Here is a 19,469-nt window from a genome sequence, read left to right on the forward strand (position 1 = left end):
CCCAGTACCAGCAGAACATCCCAGTTCAGCAGGAAATCCCAATAACAGCAGGAATTCCCAGTACCAGCAGGACATCCCAGTATCAGCCAGAAATTCCAGTACCAGCAGGAACTCCCAGTACCAGCAGGACATCCCAGTACCAGCAGAACACCCCAGTACCAACAGGACATCATAGTACCAGCGGGAAATCCCAGTACCAGTTGGAAATCTCAGTGCCAGTAGGAACTCCCAGTACCAGCATGAAATCCCACTACCAGCAGAACACCCCAGTACCAACAGGACATCATAGTACCAGCAGGAAATCCCAGTACCAGCAGGAACTCCCAGTACCAGCAGGAAATTCCAGTACCAGCATGAAATCCCACTACCAGCAGAACACCCCAGTACCAACAGGACATCCCAGTACCAGCAGGAAATCCCAGTACCAGCAGGAAATCCCAGTACCAGCAGGAAACCCCAGTACCAGCAGGAAATCCGAGTACCAGCAGGAAATCCCAGTACCAGCAGGAAATCCCAGTACCAGCAGGAGCAGGAACTGGATGATGATGATGACACCTGATTTTTTTTCTGTCAAAATAGGGAAATAAAAAATTGCATGCTATAAAAAAAACCTTTGGATGAAATGAATAGAGTGAAGTGGGCGGAGAGCTTCTGAGAAATCCTGGGCTGTGCCTCCTCAGTCAGGGTCAGTTGCCGCTGCCCAAATGGAGTTTATTCTGGGCATTGATAGTAATCGAGATGGTGATGTCAGGGACTGACTTAACCGACTGGGGGATTATAAATAGAGCCTGAGGCTGGAGAATCGCAGCAAATATACTCAGAGCTCAGACAAGCAAGAGCAGACCAGAGGGAACTGTTTACCTACAAACATCACCAACCAGAAGGAACAGGTAGGGGACCTCTGCATTTAATCGTTTGGAGTAAGACCGAGTTTGCAAAGCTGTTGTGGGTCTGTGGCTGAGAACTGAAACTATCTCTTTGGACACAGAGAGGTTGAGGGGCTCACAGTGGGGTGGGGGGAGACCTGACTCTGCTGAAGGATTCGTTCCGATCTCGGTTGCAAACAGGACAGTTACTGGGATCGTTCTGTGCCGCTTTCTCTACAATCGCTTCTCCAACTGAGAGTAAGAAACGAGTTTCGCTGATTTAATCTTTCAACAAAAAAAAGTGACCTGATTTAATCTTTCAATAAAAAAAAGTGACCTGTCGCCGGGGATGCAGAATAATTTGGTGCGGATAAAAATATGAGGTGTTGGAATTTGGAATTGTAGCTGGGGTGTTGAATGAGGATTCAGTGATGTGTCTGAAGTCGGGGAGAATATAAAAAAAAACAGAGAAAGTATTTTAAAGGTACATTTGTCTGCCGGTCGCAGATCACTGCTAACTCTCACTATTATTTGCGAGATGTTGGTGAGTGGGCAGAAAGCTCATTTTCAAATATGAACTGGAGGTCGGTCATTCCTCAGAGGCACTGACTGAAGAAGCAGGTCTCTGATCATTGAAACTGTGTCACCCTGACCCAGCCAGGGCAACCCAGCTTCAATGTCCCTTCGTCATGGGGCGTGAGAGCAACACTGACTCACTCACTCACTCACTGATTCACTCAGTACTGCCCCTCCGACAGTGCGGCGCTCCCTCAGTACTGCCCCTCCAACAGTGCAGCACTCCCTCGGTACTGCCCCTCCGACAGTGCAGCACTCCCTCAGTACTGCCCCTCTGACAGTGCAGCACTCCCTCAGTACTGCCCCTCCGACAGTGCAGCGCTCCCTCAGTACTGCCCCTCTGACAGTGCAGCGCTCCCTCAGTGCTGCCCCTCCGACAGTGCAGCGCTCCCTCAGTACTGCCCCTCCGACAGTGCAGCACTCCCTCAGTACTGCCCCTCTGACAGTGCAGCGCTCCCTCAGTACTGCCCCTCCGACAGTGCAGCGCTCCCTCAGTACTGCCCCTCCAACAGTGCGCCGCTCCCTCAGCACTGCCCCTCCGACAGTGCAGCACTCCCTCAGTACTGCCCCTCCGACAGTGCAGCACTCCCTCAGTACTGCCCCTCCGACAGTGCAGCACTCCCTCAGTACTGCCCCTCCGACAGTGCAGCACTCCCTCAGTACTGCCCCTCTGCCAGTGCAGCGCTCCCTCAGTGCTGACCCTCCGATAGTGCGGCGCTCCCTCAGTACTGCCCCTCTGACAGTGCAGGGCTCCCTCAGTACTGCCCCTCTGACAGTGCAGGGCTCCCTCAGTGCTGCCCCTCCGACAGTGCAGCGCTCCCTCAGTACTGACACTCTGACAGTGCAGGGCTCCCTCAGTACTGCCCCTCTGACAGTGCAGGGCTCCCTCAGTGCTGCCCCTCCGACAGTGCGGCGATCCCTCAGTACTGACACTCTGACAGTGCAGGGCTCCCTCAGTACTGCCCCTCCAACAGTGCAGCGCTCCCTCAGTACTGCCCCTCCGACAGTACGGCAATCCCTCAGTACTGCCCCTCTGACAGTGCAGGGCTCCCTCAGTATAGCCCCTCCGACAGTGCAGCGCTCCCTCAGTACTGACCCTCCGACAGTGCGGCGCCCCCTCAGAACTGACCCCCCGACAGTGAAGGGCTCCCTCAGTACTGCCCCTCAGACAGTGTAGCGCTCCCTCAGTACTGCCCCTCCGACAGTGCAGCGCTCCCTCAGTACTGCCCCTCCGACAGTGCGGCGATCCCTCAGTACTGACCCTCTGACAGTGCAGGGCTCCCTCAGTACTGCCCCTCCAACAGTGCAGCGCTCCCTCAGTACTGCCCCTCCGACAGTGCGGCGATCCCTCAGTACTGACCCTCTGACAGTGCAGGGCTCCCTCAGTATAGCCCCTCCGACAGTACCGCGCTCCCTCAGTACTGCCCCTCCGACAGTGTGGCGCTCCCTCAGTACTGACCCCCCGACAGTGCAGGGCTCTCTCAGTACTGCCCCTCAGACAGTGCGGCGCTCCCTCAGTACTGCCCCTCTGACAGTGCAGTGCTCCCTCAGTGCTGCCCCTCTGACAGTGCAGCGCTCCCTTGGTACTGCCCCTCCGACAATGCGGCACTCCCTCAGTACTACCCCTCTGACAGTGCAGCACTCCCTCAGTACTGCCCCTCCAACAGTGCAGCGCTCCCTCAATACTGCCCCTCCGACAGTGCGGCGCTCCCTCAGTACTGCCCCTCCAACAGTGCGGCGCTCCCTCAGTACTGGCCCTCCTACAGTGCGGCGGTCTCTCAGTGCTGCCCCACCGACAGTGCAGGGCTCCCTCAGTACTGCCCCTCCAACAGTGCAGCGCTCCCTCAGTACTGCCCCACTGACAGGGCAGCGCTCCCTCAGTACTGCCCCTCTGACAGTGCGGCACTCCCTCAGTACAGCCCACCTGACAGTGTAGCGTTCCCTCAGTACTGCCCCTCCGACAATGCGGCACTCCCTCAGTACTGACCCTCTCACAGTGCAGAGCTCCCTCAGTACTGCCCCTCTGACAGTGCTGCGCTCCCTCAGTAATGCCGCTCCGACAGTACAGCGCTTCCTCAGTACTGCCCCTCCGACAGTACAGCGCTACCTCAGTACTGCCCCTCTGACAGTGCAGCGCTCCCTCAGTACTGCCCCTCTGACATTGCGGCGCTCCCTCAGTACAGCCCCTCCAACAGTGCAGCGCTCCCTCAGTACTGACCCTCTCACAGTGCAGAGCTCCCTCAGTACTGCCCCTCTGACAGTGCTGCGCTCCCTCAGTACTGCCCCTCCGACAGTACAGCGCTTCCTCAGTACTGCCCCTCCGACAGTACAGCGCTACCTCAGTACTGCCCCTCTGACAGTGCAGCGCTCCCTCAGTACTGCCCCTCCGACAGTGCGGCACTCCCTCAGTACTGCCCCTCCGACAGTGCGGTGCTCCCTCAGTACTGTCCCTCTGACAGTGCGGTGCTCCCTCAGTACTGCCCCTCCAACAGTGCAGCACTCCCTCAGTACAGCCCCTCTGACAGTGCAGTGCTCCCTCAGTACTGCCCCTCTGACAGTGCGGCACTCCCTCAGTACAGCCCCTCCGACAGTGCAGCGCTCCCTCAGTACTGCCCCTCTGACAGTACAGCGCTCCCTCAGTACTGCCCGTCCGACAGTGCAGCGCTCCCTCAATACTGCCCCTCCGACAGTGCAGCGCTCCCTCATTACTGCCCCTGACAGTGCCGCACTCCCTCATTACTGCCCCTCTGACAGTGCTGGATTTTGGGCTCAAGTCTCTGGAGTGGGTCTTGAACCCACAATCCTCTGACTCAGAGGTGAGGGGAAATGGTATATAAATGTATGAATATGTCAGTGACTAATCTCGCAGGCCCTGTACTCGCCTGGGGAGGGAGTCTCGGCACATGAGGCATGTTTTCCAACTCACTGTTCACATTGTAAATGCTGCGTTAATTCAATTTATATCCTCACAATCTATATTTAGAAACAGTGACCATTGGTGAAACATTTTTCTTTTTAAAAGATTATCAGAGGCAATCTTTTAAAAAATGCTTTGAGTTTTTAATTACTTATTAAAAGATTATTTGCTCATTTTTGTCAGTCTGTAAAGTAAAGGGGCAGTATCAATGAATAAAGAGCCAGAGAAGGCTTGCATTGGGATTTGTGTCACGCACATTGACGTATTGGCACGTTTCGGTGCGGATGATGTCATCGATGACACGTTTCGGTGCGGATGATGTCATCGATGACACGTTTTCGGTGCGGATGATGTCATCGGTGACACGTTTCGCTGTGGATGATGTCATCGACGACACGTTTTGGTGCAGATGATGTCATCGATGACACGTTTCCAAACAGATGAAACGTCTCTTTTTTTCTGTCGAGGTTCCCCGCTCTCCCCCTACACCCGCTGGGGTCAGGGGTTCACAGCCATTTCTCACCTGGGACCCCAGACCGGGAGCGTCGGTGGGATATATATCGTGGGGGGATACACTGGCGAGCCACATCTTGCCCTGGGATGTCGTATCAAAGGCGTTTGACAAAAAAATGTTTTTTCTCTTAGTCATGACCCTTTAAATAATTTCTCTCTCTCTCCCCTTTTTACCTCCCTACCACCTCTTGTCCTCTCCCTCTCTCTCCCCTCTCTCTATCTCTCTTTCTCCCTCTTTCTATCTCTCTCCCCTTCCTCCCTATCCCCTCTCCTCCCCTATCTCCCTCCCTCTCCCCCTCTATCTTTCCTCCCTCTCTCCCCATCCCCTCTCCTCCTCTATCTCCCTCCCTCTCCCCCTCTATCTTTCCTCCCTCTCTCCCTCTCTCTCCCCTCCCTCCCTATCCCCTCTCCTCCTCTATCTCCCTCTCTCTCCCCCTCTATCTTTCCTCCCTCTCTCTCTCTCCATGTAGGGGAACAAGATGACTCTAAACAAGATGGGCCAGAGCAGGGCGCTGGACAGGAGGCGGGGCAGCACCCCACTGCACCTCCCGCAGCAGCTGCACCGCAGGAGCATGCCAGTGGATGACCGGGAGCTCCGAGCCTCGGTACAGGCGGGGAATCTGTCCAACCTGGTGCGCTGCACCTCCTTCAGCCCGGGCCAGCCACAGCGCGACAGCTGGGCGTCCGGCTCCTCCGACTCGGTCACCTCCAGCGACAGCGAGTCTGACAGCCTCTACAAGGTGGTCCTGCTCGGGGAGCATCGCGTGGGGAAATCCAGCCTGGCTCGGATATTCGGAGGGGTGGAGGAAAGCGAACCGCACGAAACTGAAGGGCGAGGTGAGTGTCATTGAAGGGGTGGATATAGCGGAGTGAAAGAGTGGGACAGAGAGAGAGAGAGTGGTAATAGAGAGAGAGAGAGAGAGGGAATAGAGAGAGATTGGGAATAGAGAGAGAGAGAGAGAGGGAATAGAGAGAGAGATTGGGAATAGAGAGAGAGAGAGATAGGGAATAGAGAGAGAGAGAGTGGGAATAGAGAGAGAGAGAGAGAGGGAATAGAGAGAGATTGGGAATAGAGAGAGAGAGAGAGAGGGAATAGAGAGAGAGATTGGGAATAGAGAGAGAGAGAGAGAGGGAATAGAGAGAGAGATTGGGAATAGAGAGAGAGAGAGAGAGGGAATAGAGAGAGAGAGAGTGGGAATAGAGAGAGAGAGAGAGAATAGAGAGAGAGAGAGAGAGGGAATAGAGAGAGAGAGAGAGAGAGAGAATAGAGAGAGAGAGAGAGAGGGAATAGAGAGAGAGAGAGAGAGAGGGAATAGAGAGAGAGAGAGGGAATAGAGAGAGAGAGAGAGGGAATAGAGAGAGAGAGAGAGGGAATAGAGAGATAGAGCGGGAATAGAGAGAGAGAGAGGGAATAGAGAGAGAGAGAGAGTGGGAATAGAGAGAGAGAGAGAGAGAGTGGGAATAGAGAGAGAGAGAGAGTGGGAATAGAGAGAGAGAGAGTGGGAATAGAGAGAGAGAGAGAGGGAATAGAGAGAGAGAGAGAGGGAAGAGAGAGAGAGAGAGGGAATAGAGAGAGAGAGAGAGAATAGAGAGAGAGAGAGAGAGGGAATAGAGAGAGATTGGGAATAGAGAGAGAGAGAGAGAGGGAATAGAGAGAGAGATTGGGAATAGAGAGAGAGAGAGAGGGAATAGAGAGAGAGAGAGTGGGAATAGAGAGAGAGAGAGAGAATAGAGAGAGAGAGAGAGAGGGAATAGAGAGAGAGAGAGAGAGAGAGAATAGAGAGAGAGAGAGAGAGGGAATAGAGAGAGAGAGAGAGAGAGGGAATAGAGAGAGAGAGAGTGGGAATAGAGAGAGAGAGAGAGAATAGAGAGAGAGAGAGAGAGGGAATAGAGAGAGAGAGAGAGAGAGAATAGAGAGAGAGGAGAGAGAGAGAATAGAGAGAGAGAGAGAGAGAGGGAATAGAGAGAGAGAGAGGGAATAGAGAGAGAGAGAGTGGGAATAGAGAGAGAGAGAGAGGGAATAGAGAGATAGAGCGGGAATAGAGAGAGAGAGAGGGAATAGAGAGAGAGAGAGTGGGAATAGAGAGAGAGAGAGAGAGAGTGGGAATAGAGAGAGAGAGAGTGGGAATAGAGAGAGAGAGAGAGAGGAGAGAATAGAGAGAGAGAGAGAGAGGGAATAGAGAGAGAGAGAGTGGGAATAGAGAGAGAGAGAGAGAATAGAGAGAGAGAGAGAGAGGGAATAGAGAGAGAGAGAGTGGGAATAGAGAGAGAGAGAGAGAATAGAGAGAGAGAGAGAGAGGGAATAGAGAGAGAGAGAGAGAGAGAGAATAGAGAGAGAGGAGAGAGAGGGAATAGAGAGAGAGAGGGAATAGAGAGAGAGAGAGAGGGATTAGAGAGAGAGAGAGAGGGAATAGAGAGATAGAGCGGGATAGAGAGAGAGAGAGGGAATAGAGAGAGAGAGAGTGGGAATAGAGAGAGAGAGAGAGAGAGTGGGAATAGAGAGAGAGAGAGAGTGGGAATAGAGAGGAGAGAGAGTGGGAATAGAGAGAGAGAGAGAGGAATAGAGAGAGAGAGAGAGGGAAGAGAGAGAGAGAGAGGGAATAGAGAGAGAGAGAGGTAATAGAGAGAGAGTGGGAATAGAGTGAGAGAGAGAGGGAATAGAGAGAGAGAGTGGGAATAGAGAGAGAGAGAGGGAATAGAGAGAGAGAGAGAGAGAGAGAGAGTGGGAATAGAGAGAGAGAGAGGGAATAGAGAGAGAGAGTGGGAATAGAGAGAGAGAGTGGGAATAGAGAGAGAGAGTGGGAATAGAGAGAGAGAGTGGGAATAGAGAGAGAGAGAGGGAATAGAGAGAGAGAGTGGGAATAGAGAGAGAGAGTGGAATAGAGAGAGAGAGAGTGGGAATAGAGAGAGAGAGAGAGGGAATAGAGAGAGAGAGAGAGGGAATAGAGAGAGAGAGAGAGTGGGAATAGAGAGAGAGAGAGGGAATAGAGAGAGAGAGAGATAGAGAGAGGGAATAGAGAGAGAGAGAGAGAGTGGGATAGAGAGAGAGAGAGAGAGGGAATAGAGATAGAGAGAGAGGGAATAAGAGAGCGAGAGAGTGGGAATAGAGAGAGAGTGGAATAGAGAGAAAGAGAGTGGGAATAGAGAGAGAGAGAGAGTGAGTGGGAATAGAGAGAGAGAGAGAGAGAGTGGGAATAGAGAGAGAGTGAAGTAACTACTAACACTACTAAAAATAATCAGCTCCAGGACAGTGACATCCTAGCACAGAGAATTCGACCAACACAATGGTCACTAAACAAAAGGAAAAATATCTGACCTATTGGACAGAAACAACATAAACCCAAAACAAACTCGATTGCTATTTGGCCCTAAACAGACAATACACCATGGCTGCATACCTGACCATGGTAAAAGATAGCAAATTGAGAAAAACCTTGACTATGTACAGACTTAGTGAGCATAGCCTGGCCATCGAAAAAGGCAGACACAGACAGACCTGGCTGCCCAGAGAGGACAGGATATGCTCTCACTGCAGTCAGGGAGTGGTGGAGACAGAGATGCACTTCCTCACAACTTGTGGAAACTATCAGGACATAAAGGGGAATTTCTACCCAAAATTCATAAAAATATGCCCTGAATTCAAAAATTTGAATGACGACCAAAAACTCCCATATCTATTAGAGGAACAGAGAAATTGTGTAACTTTAGCGGCAAACTATGTTACAGCTTGCCATAAGCAGAGGGACAACCATTAAATCTAAGAAAAGATTATATGCATATTATATGTGTGTATATTTATACACTCAGGGATATATCTGTTTATACACTGTATGGATAGATCTGCGTTTACGTGTTCAATCATACATGTTTTTCGGTGCTTTGGCAACATAAGGTGTACCTTGTCATGCCAATAAAGCAATTTGAATTGAATTGAATTGAGAGAGAGAGAGTGGGAATAGAGAGAGAGAGAGAGAGGGAATAGAGAAAGAGAGAGGGTGGGAATAGAGAGAGTGGGAATAAAGAGAGAGAGGGGGAATAGAGAGAGAGAGTGGGAATAGAGAGAGAGAGTGGGAGAGAGAGAGAGTGGGAATAGAGAGAGAAAGAGAGAGTGGGAATAGAGAGAGAGTGGGAGAGAGAGAGAGTGGGAATAGAGAGAGAGAGAGAGTGGGAATAGAGAGAAAGAGAGAGAGTGGGAATAGAGAGAGAGAGAGAGTGGGAATAGAGAGAAAGTGAATATGGATGGGGTGTGACAGGCCCCTGGGTGTGATAGTGCTGTTGCTGTGGTGAATGTTAATGAGAGCAGTCTGCAGAGACAAAGAAAGAAACTGAAAATCACACACCTAAAATTTCCAGACTCGGGACTATTCTCCAATCTGCCCGCATTACATTCCCTCTCTGCCTCCTTGCTGAGGGAAGTTTGACTATCTGAGCAGAAGCAATGGTCCACTTGTAACCTCCAGCCTCTCTCCGCCCCATCCTGTCCCATCCTTGCTTTGGCCTCTGCACTTTATTGATGTTGCTGTGGTCAGTCAGTGTTCCTCTGACCTTTCTTACCTTGTTTTCTCCGAACCTGCCCAACGCCGCACTCTCCCTTCTCCCGGCGTCCTCCCTGAGGAATCCAGACCCATTGTTCCATTTTCTTATTCCATTCTCGTGATGTGGGCGCTGCTGGCGAGGCTGGGTGGTAGTGGGCCGCCTTCTTCTTGAACCGCTGAATGTCTTGGTAGACCACTTCACAGGACCGTTAAGAGTTATTGTGGGACTGGAGTCACATATAGACCCAGACCGGGTGAGGACGGCAGGTTTCCTTCCCTGAAGGACATCAGTGAACCAGTTGGGTTTTTACCACAATCCGATAGTTTCGTGGTCACTTTTACTGGTTTTTTTCCAGAGCTTGCATCCTATGGATTACTAGTCCAGTGACATAATCACTATATTAGCATACTGGTATTTATATAAGATATAGCACCTTTAACAGAGGAGCGTTATCAAAGAAAATTTGACAGCAAGCCACATAAGGAAATATAGGTCCACAACCCCTTATTCGCAATTTCGAAATTCGAAAAGCTCTGAAAACCAAAAGTTTTTTCGTGGAGCGTCACTCGTGTGCACGACATGACCCGAGTGGCGCCACACATGACCCGACGCAGCCGATGCTTCACCCACGCAGGTGTGAGGCGTCAGTTGTGTCTCAGTGCTGCTGCCAGTCACACGTGCGTCTGCTGCTCTCGGATATCTTTTGTTATTTTGTGATTTTGAGTTTAATTTCACTGTAAAAATGTCAAAAAGAGCTACCGTTCTGAAATCCGAAAAATTCCGAATTCCGAAACATATCTGGTCCCAAGGGTTTCGGATAAGGGGTTGTGGACCTGTATTAGGAAAGATAACCAAAAGCTTGGTCAAAGAGGTCGGTTTTATGGAGCGTCTTAAGGGCGGAGAGAGAGGTAGCGAGGCGGAGAGGTTTAAGAAAGAAAGAAGAAAGAAAGACTTACATTTCCATAGCGCCTTTCACGACCACCGGATGTCTCAAAGCGCTTTACAGCCAATGAAGTACTGTTGTAATGTGAGAAATTCCAGAGCTTAGGGCCCAGGCAGCTGAAGGCGCGGCCGCCAATGGTGGAGCGATTAAAATCTGGGATGCTCAGGAGGCCAGAATTGGAGGAGCATGGTTTTCTCGGAGGCTTGGTGGGCTAGAGGAGGTAACAGAGATAGGGAGGAGCGAGGCCACGGACCTCAGCACCGCAGAAATCCTCACCTCCCTTAGTCTCCGTTCCTCCAACAACCCACAGGTTTGTAACCCGTGCCTGTTATCTTCTAACCCCTACACCTCATGTTCAGGTGTCAGCTGTGGCTCAGTGGGTGGCACTCTCGCCTCTGATTCAGAAGGTTGTGTGGTTTAGTTCCTACGCCAGCAACTGGAGCTTAAAAACCTAGCCTAACATTCCCAGTGCAGTACTGAGGGAGCGCCGGACCGTCGGGGGTCAGTACTGAGGGAGTGCCGCACTGTTGGAGGGACGGTACTGAGGGAGTGCTGCATCTTCGGGGGGCAGTACTGAGGGAGTGCGGCATCGTCGGGGGGCAGTACTGAGGGAGTGCTGCATCTTCGGGGGGCAGTACTGAGGGAGTGCTGCACTGTCGGAGGGACGGTACTGAGGGAGTGCTGCACCGCCGGGGGGCAGTACTGAGGGAGTGCCGCACTGTCGGAGGGTCCGTACTGAGGGAGTGCCGCACTGTCGGAGGGGCAATACTGAGGGAGTGCCGCACTGTCGGAGGGGCAGTACTGAGGGAGCGCCGCACCGTCGGGGGGGCAGTACTGAGGGAGCGCCGCACTGTCGGAGGGGCAGTACTGAGGGAGCGCCGCACTGTCAAGGGGGCAGTACTGAGGGAGCGCCGCACTGTCGGAGGGGCAGTATTGAGGGAGTGCCGCACTGTCGGAGAGGCAGTACTGAGGGAGCGCCGCACTGTCGGAGAGGCAGTACTGAGGGAGCGCTGCACTGTCGGAGGGGCAGTACTGAGGGAGCGCCGCACTGTCGGAGGGGCAGTACTGAGGGAGCGCCGCACTGTCGGAGGGGCACGGAGGGACGGTACTGAGGGAGTGCTGCACCGTCGGGGGGCAGTACTGAGGGAGTGCCGCACTGTCGGAGGGACGGTACTGAGGGAGTGCGGCACCGTCGGGGGGCAGTACTGAGGGAGCGCTGCACTGTCGGAGGGGCAGTACTGAGGGAGTGCTGCACTGTCGGAGGGGCAGTACTGAGGGAGCGCCGCACTGTCGGAGGGGCAGTACTGAGGGAGTGCCGCACTGTCGGAGAGGCAGTACCGAGGGAGCGCCGCACCGTCGGAGGGGCAGTACTGAGGGAGTGCTGCACTGTTGGAGGTGCAGTACTGAGGGAGTGCTGCACTGTCGGAGAGGCAGTACTGAGGGAGCGCCGCACTGTCGGAGAGGCAGTACTGAGGGAGCGCTGCACTGTCGGAGGGACGGTACTGAGGGAGTGCTGCACCATCGGGGGGCAGTACTGAGGGAGTGCCGCACTGTCGGAGGGACGGTACTGAGGGAGTGCGGCACCGTCAGGGGGCAGTACTGAGGGAGTGCTGCACTGTCGGAGGGTCAGTACTGAGGGAGCGCTGCACTGTCGGAGGGGCAGTACTGAGGGAGTGCCGCACTGTCGGAGGGGCAGTACTGAGGGAGCGCTGCACTGTCGGAGGGTCGGTACTGAGGGAGTGCTGCACTGTCGGAGGGGCAGTACTGAGGGAGCGCTGCACTGTCGGAGGGGCACGGAGGGGCAGTACTGAGGGAGTGCCACACTGTCGGAGGGGCAGTACTGAGGGAGCGCCGCACTGTTGGAGGGGCAGTACTGAGGGAGCGCTGCACTGTCGGAGGGGCAGTACTGAGGGAGCGCTGCACTGTCGGAGGGGCAGTGCTGAGGGAGCGCTGCACTGTCGGAGGGGCAGTACTGAGGGAGTGCTGCACTGTCGGAGGGGCAGTACTGAGGGAGCGCTGCACTGTCGGAGAGGCAGTACTGAGGGAGCGCCGCACTGTCGGAGAGGCAGTACTGAGGGAGCGCCGCACCGTCGGAGGGGCAGTACTGAGGGAGCGCCGCAACGTCGGAGGGGCAGTTCTGTGGGAGCGCCGCACTGTCGGAGAGGCAGTACTGAGGGAGCGCCGCACTGTTGGAGGGGCAGTACTGAGGGAGCGCCGCACTGTCGGAGGGGCAGTACTGAGGGAGTGCCGCACTGTCGGAGGTGCCATCTTTCGGATGAGACGTTAAACCGAGGCCCCGTCTGCTCTCTCAGGTGGATGTAAAAGATCCCACGGCCACTATTTGAAGAAGATCAGGGGAGTTCTCCCCGGTGTCCTGTCCAATATTTATCTTTCAACCAACATCACTAAAACATGATCTGGTCTTTACCACATTGCTGTTTGTGGGAGCTTGCTGTGCGCAAATTGGCTGCCGCCTTTCCCACATTACAACAAGTGACTACACTACAAAAAGTACTTCATTGGCCGTAATGCGTGTTGGGACATCCTGAGATGGTGAAAGTTGCTATATAAATGCAAGTCTTTCAAGTATTTGTTTCTCATCTCCTGCTCTTGCTACCCTTGGTGCGGCCCTGCACTCTGCACCTTGCTCTGTTACCTGGGTTTCCCAGTGCTCTAGAGATAATTGTCGCTGTTCTCAGAATCTGGCCTCCCCAGCTCTGGGAACCTGACCGCCTTATTGATTCTGTTCAGATTGGCCCTGTGAGATCCATTTCCTGACTCCTATGTCAGCAATCTGCAAGGCTCGCTCGGCATATTAATAGATTCCACCTCCCGAGATCACGGTTTCCCCCAGTAGCTGGAGCAACGTTTGTCATCTCAACCCGCAGTAAGTGATGGAACATTAAACACCATCTCTTCAGCGGCACCCAGTGACAGTTAGAGGAGAGACCCGTGCATTAAACAGAGAGCGCCGCCCGCAGGCCCAGGGGTATTACTGGCTCTCACAGCCCCGCCAACGGTTTAATCCCATTGCCTGAAGCACACGGGAGGCCCCAGCATTGACCAGCATCCTGAGTCAGGTCAGGCTGGCAGTGCACAAGCCAGGACGTTATCTTGGAGTAACTTAGGGCTTCCTAACAAGTGTAATAAACTAGGTATCGCCATTGTACACACTAAAGAAAGACTTGCATTGATACAGCACCTTTCACAACCGCAGGACGTCCCAAAGGGCTTTACAGCCAATGAGGTGCTTTTTCTGAAGTGTAGTCACTGTTGTAATGTAGGAAACACAGCAGCCAATTTGCACACAGCAAGCTCCCACAAACAGCAATGTGATAAATGACCAGGTAATCTGCTTTAGTGATGTTGATTGAGGGATAAATATCAACCAGGACACTGGGGATAACTCCCCGTGTTCTTCTTCGAAATAGTGCTTGTGGGATCTTGTACATCCACCTGAGGGAGCAGACAGGGCCTCGGTTTAACGTCTCATCTGAAAGACGGCATCTCCGACAGTGCAGCGCTCCCTCAGCACTGCACTGGGAGTGTCAGCCTGGATTATGCACGCAAGTCTCTGGAGTGGGACTTGAACCCACAACCTTCTGACTCAGAGGCGAGAGTGCTGCCCACTGAGCCACGGCTGACATGAGGAATCACGGTTGGAATCACTATTGCACACCTGGAATCTCTAAACACACAATCCTACGCCCTCGAGGGGAGGGGTAAGCCTGCAGGGTCTTTCTGGATGGCTAAGCGAAGATGAGTCAATGATTTCCCTCATCCTGATCTGCCTTGGGATCTTGCCATGCCACCTCAAGAGTGCTACTGATCTAAAGCTCGCAACAGGAGCAGCGAATACAAGACAGGCCCGGTCGTGGTTTCACTGAGCCAAGAGGGTCAGTGCTTATTTTTATTCGTTTATCGGATGTGGGCATCGCTGGCAGGGCCAGCATTTATTGCCCATCCCTAATTGCCCTTGAGAAGGTGGTGGTGAGCCGCCTTCTTGAACCGCTGCAGTCCGTGTGGTGAAGGTACTCCCACAGTGCTGTTAGGGAGGGAGTTCCAGGATTTTGACCCAGCGATGATGAAGGATCGTCGAAATACTTTGAAGTCAGGATGGTGTGTGACTTGGAGGGTAACTTGGAGGTGATGGTGTTCCCATGCGCCTGCTGCCCTTGTCCTTCTAGGTGGAAGAGGTCGCGGGTTTGGGAGGTGCTGCCGAAGAAGCATTGGCGAGTTGCTGCAGTGCATCTTGTAGATGGTACACACTGCAGCCACGGTGCGCCAGTGGTGGATGGAGTAAATGTTTAAGGTGGTAGACGGAGTGCCAATCAAGCGGGCTGCTTTGTCCTGGATGGTGTCGAGCTTCTTGAGCATTGTTGGAGCTGCACTCATCCAGGCAAGTGGAGAGTATTCCATCACATTCCTTACTTGTGCCCTGTAGATGGTGGAAAGGCTTTGGGGAGTCAGGAGCCGCAGAATACCCAGCCTCTGACCTACTCTTGTTGCCACAGTATTTATGTGGCTGGTCCAGTTAAGTTTCTGGTCAATGGTGACCCCCAGGATGTTGATGGTGGGGGATTCGCGATGGTAATGCTGTTGAATGTCAAGGGGTGGTGGTTAGACTCTCGCTTGTTGGAGATAGTCATTGCCTGGCACTTCTGTTGCGCGAATGTTACCTGCCACTTATCAGCCCAAGCCTGAACATCGTCCAGGTCTTGCTGCATGCGGGCATGGACTGCTTCATTATCTGAGGAGTTGCGAATGGAACTGAACACTGTGCAGTCATTGGCGAACATCCCCATTTCTGACCTTATGTTGGAGGGAAGGTCATTGATGAAGCAACTGAAGATGGTTGGGCCTAGGAACTCCTGCAGCGATGTCCTGGGGCTGTGATGATTGTCCTTCAAACACCACAACCATCTCCCTTTGTGCTAGGTATGACTCCAGCCAGTGGAGAGTTTTCCCCCCGATTCCCATTGACTTCAGTTTTACTAGGGCTCCTTGATGCCACACTCGGTCAAATGCTGCCTTGATGTCAAGGGCAGTCACTCTCACCTCACCTCTGGAATTCAGCTCCTTTGTCCATGTTTGGACCAAGGCTGTAATGAGGTCGGGAGCCGAGTGGTCTTGGCGGAACCCAAACTGGGCATCAGTGAGCAGGTTATTAGTGAGTAAGTGCCACTTGATAGCACTGTCGACGACACCTTCCATCACTTTGCTGATGATTGAGAGTAGACTGATGGGGCGGTAATTGGCCGGGTTAGATTTGTCCTGCTTTTTGTGGACAGGACATACCTGGGCAGTTTTCCACATTGTCGGATAGATGCCAATGTTGTAGCTGTACTGGAACAGCTTGGTTAGAGGCGCGGCTAGTTCTGGAGCACAAGTCTTCAGCATGATAGCCAGGATGTTGTCGGGGCCCATAGCCTTTGCTGTATCCAGTGTGCTCAGCCGTTTCTTGATATCACGTGGAGTGAATCGAATTGGCTGAAGACTGGCTTCTGTGGTGGTGGGGCCCTCAGGAGGCCGATATGGATCATCCACTCAGCACTTCTGGCTGAAGATAGTTGCAAACGCTTCAGCTTTGTCTTTTGCACTCACGTGCTGGGCTCCACCATCATTGAGGATGGGGATATTCATGGAGCCTCCTCCTCCCGTTAGTTGTTTAATGGTCCACCACCATTCACGACTGGATTTGACCGGACTGGTCACTCATGGGCTTAGTAACATGCCTTTATCTTTGAGGAGCTCTCCCAAGTGATCTGTTCAAAATCATGAAGGGTTTTGATGGAGTAAATAAGGAGAAACTGGCGGAAGGGTTGGTAACCAGAGGACACAGATTTAAGGTACTGTAATTGGAAAAAGCAGGGGGGACATGAGGAGAATTTTTTTACGCAGCGAGCTGTTGTGATCTGGAATGTGAGGCCTGAAAGGGCGGCAGAAGCAGATTCAATAGTAACTTTCAAAAGGGAATTGGATAAATACTCGAAAAGGGAATATTTGCGGGGCTGTGGGGAAAGAGCAGGGTGGAGTGGGACTAATTGGAGAGCTCTTTCAAAGAGCCGGCACAGGCACGATGGGCCGAATGGCCTCCTTCTGAGCTGTATGATTCTATGAATGAAACCCAATCTAAATCCAATCTCTTTCCTTTCAGGAGACACATTTGACAGATCAATCGTGGTGGATGGGGAGGAAGCAAATCTGCTCCTGTTCGATATCTGGGAGCAGGTTGGTCCTTGTTACGTGCAGTCTCAGTCTCAGTACGAGCCTCTTGTTTCAGTTTTCTACCCTTGTTGTTGACCCCTCGCTGGGCTATGGTTTCTTGAGCGTTGGCCTCACTTTGGTGCCTTACCCAAGTGCCCATTCTCCATGTCCGAGGCTCGGTATTGAATGTCGGCAGGATATTCAGACGTGCCTGTCCTGACCTGACACACACACACACACACACCTTCCAGCAGGGGACCACTGGAGGAGTGCAAACCCTGGCTGATTTCTGTTCCCTCTCTAACACAATGACTCTTAGAATCAGAGAATGGTTACAGCACGGAAGGAGGCCATTCGGCCCGTCGAGCCTGTGCCGAGTCTCTGCAAGAGCACTTCAGCTAGTCCCACTCTCCCGCCCTTTCCCCGTGGCCCTGCAAATGTGTTTCCATCAGGTACTTCTCCAACTCCCTTTTGAAAGCCACGATTGAATCTGCCTCCACCACCCTTTCAGGCAGTGCGTTCCAGATCCTAACCACTCGCTGCATAAAAAGGTTTCTTCTCACGTCGCCTTTGGTTCTTTTGCCAATCACCTTAAATCTGTGTCCCTTGGTTCTCGACCCTTCCGCCAATGGGAGCAGTTTCTCTCCATCTACTCTGTCCAGACCCCTCATGATTTTGAACACCTCTATCAAATCTCCTCTCAACCTTCCCTGCTCGAAGGAGAACAACCCCAGCTTCTCCAGTCTATCAACGTAACTGAAGTCCCTCATCCCTGGAACCATTCTCGTAAATCTTTTCTGCACCCTCTCCAAGGCCTTCACATCCTTCCTAAAGTGCGGTGCCCAGAATTGGACCCAATACTCCAGTTGAGGCTGAACCAGTGTTTTATACAGGTTCATCATAATTTCCTCGCTTTTGTACTCTAGAAGCCCAGGATCCCGTAAGCCTTTTAAACCGCTTTCTCAACCTGCCCTGCCACCTTCAATGATTTGTCCACACATACCCCCAGGTCTCTCTGTTCGTGCACCCCCTTCAGGATTGTACCCTTCAGTTTATATTGCCTCTCCTCATTATTTCTACCAAAATGTATCACTTCGCACTTTTCTGCGTTAAATTTCATCTGCCACATGCCCGCCCAGCCTGTCTGTCCTCTTGAAGTCTATCACTCTCCTCCTCACTGTTCACTATACGTCCAAGTTTTGTGTCATCTGCAAATTTTGAAATTAGTTACAAAAGGCGTTTGACAAAGTGCCACATAATAGGCTTGCCAGTAAAGTTGAAGCCCATGGAATAAAAGGGACAGTGGCAGCATGGATACAGAATTGGCTAAGTGACAGGAAACAGAGAGTAGTGGTGGACGGTTGTTTTTCGGACTGGAAGAAGGTATACAGTGGTGTTCCCCAGGGGTCGGTTCTAGGACCACTGCTTTTCTTGATGTGTATTAATGACTTGGACGTGGGTGTACAGGGCATAATTTCAAAATTTACAGATGACTCTTGAGGCCAAATTTTAGTCAGAGCAAAGAAATTCCAAAACAAGGGATATGGTTCAATGTTGGGGAGCTGGCCAATAGGACAGGAGGGAGCTGCAACATAGTTTATTTTTTATTCATTCACGGGATGTGGGCGTCGCTGGCAAGGCCATCATTTACTGCCCATCCCTAATTGCCCACCTGAGAAGGTGGTAGGTGAGCCGCCTTCTTAAACCGCTCCCAGTCCGTGTGGCGAATGTCTTTTTCGTAGTGGTTTGGTACAACTGAGTGGCTCGCTCGGCCATTTCAGAGGGCAGTTAAGAGTCAACCACATTGCTGTGGGTCTGGAGTCACATATCGGCCAGACCGGGTAAGGGCGACAGATTTCCTTCCCTAAAGGACATTAGTGAACCAGATGGGTTTTTACGACAATCTGACAGTTTCATGGTCACCATTACTGACGCTAGCTTTTTGTTCCAGATTTATTTAATTAACCGAATTTAAATTCGCCAGCTGCCGTGGTGGGATTTGAACTCACGTCTCTGGGATCATTAGTCCAAGCTAACAGTACGGAGCAAACAGATACAACAAAGAAAATAATGAGCGCGGGACCCCGGCAGATGGGAGGGTGGTGGACACTCTGCAGCTGGATTCAGGAGCTGCCTGAACCACTCGGCTTTTCAGTCTTGCCAAAGCTGTGGTGCTCTCTGGCCAATCAGAGAGGGAGACATTACCCAGCTTGAGGGGGTCAACCAAAGTTTAGCCCAGTGATGGAATGGCACCGACGCAAAGAGCTAGTTGTGAATTAAATAGTGGGAAGACCGAAGCCATTGTTTTCCGTCCCCGCCACAAACTCCGTGCCCTAGCCACTGACTCCATCTCTCTCCCTAACATCTGTCTGAGGCTGAATCACACTGTTTGCGACCTTGGATCATTATTTGACCCTGAAATGAGCTTCCGACCACATAGCCGCAGCATAACTAAGACCGCCTATTTCCACCTCCGTAACATCGCCCGTCTCCGCCCTTGCCTCAGCTCATCCGCTGCTGAAACCCTCATCCATGCCTTTGTTACCTCTAGACTTGACTATTCCAACGCACTCCTGGCTGGCTTCCCACATTCTACCCTACGTAAACTTGAGGTCATCCAAAATTCGGCTGCCCGTGTCCTAACTCGCACCAAGTCCCGTTCGCCCATCACCCCTGTGCTCGCTGACCTACATTGGCTCCCGGTTAAGCAGCGCCTCAATTTTAAAATTCTCATCCTTGTTTTCAAATCTCTCCATGGCCTCGCCCCTCCCTATCTCTGTAACCTCCTTCAGCCCCACAACCCCCCGAGATATCTGTGCTCCTCTAATTCTGCCCTCTTGAGCATCCCTGATTATAATCGCTCAACCATTGATGGCCGTGACTTCTGTTGCCTCGGCCCTAAGCTCTGGAA

The 19,469-nt window shown here is 52.4% G+C and overlaps 1 protein-coding gene across 2 annotated transcripts in view; it reads left to right on the forward strand.

The window, feature by feature from the left end:
- The first annotated feature begins 782 nt into the window (after window positions 1–782).
- The window catches only part of rrad (Ras-related associated with diabetes), a 25,429-nt gene continuing 6,742 nt past the window's right edge, over window positions 783–19,469 (forward strand). Inside the window, exons 1-3 of one of the 2 annotated variants that reach the window (XM_085991869.1) lie at window positions 783–890; window positions 5,343–5,709; window positions 16,509–16,582. In XM_085991869.1, coding sequence (XP_085847995.1) covers window positions 5,352–5,709; window positions 16,509–16,582 — 432 coding nt within the window. In that variant the 5' untranslated portion in view covers window positions 783–890; window positions 5,343–5,351. Of the gene's footprint in view, window positions 891–981; window positions 1,125–5,342; window positions 5,710–16,508; window positions 16,583–19,469 lie in introns of those variants that run through there. The other variant, XM_085991870.1, reaches the window with a different exon arrangement.

The sequence above is a fragment of the Somniosus microcephalus genome, chromosome 6 (assembly GCF_052327205.1).
Source record: "Somniosus microcephalus isolate GS21.2 chromosome 6, FLI_Smic_1.0, whole genome shotgun sequence".
NCBI lineage: Eukaryota > Metazoa > Chordata > Chondrichthyes > Squaliformes > Somniosidae > Somniosus > Somniosus microcephalus.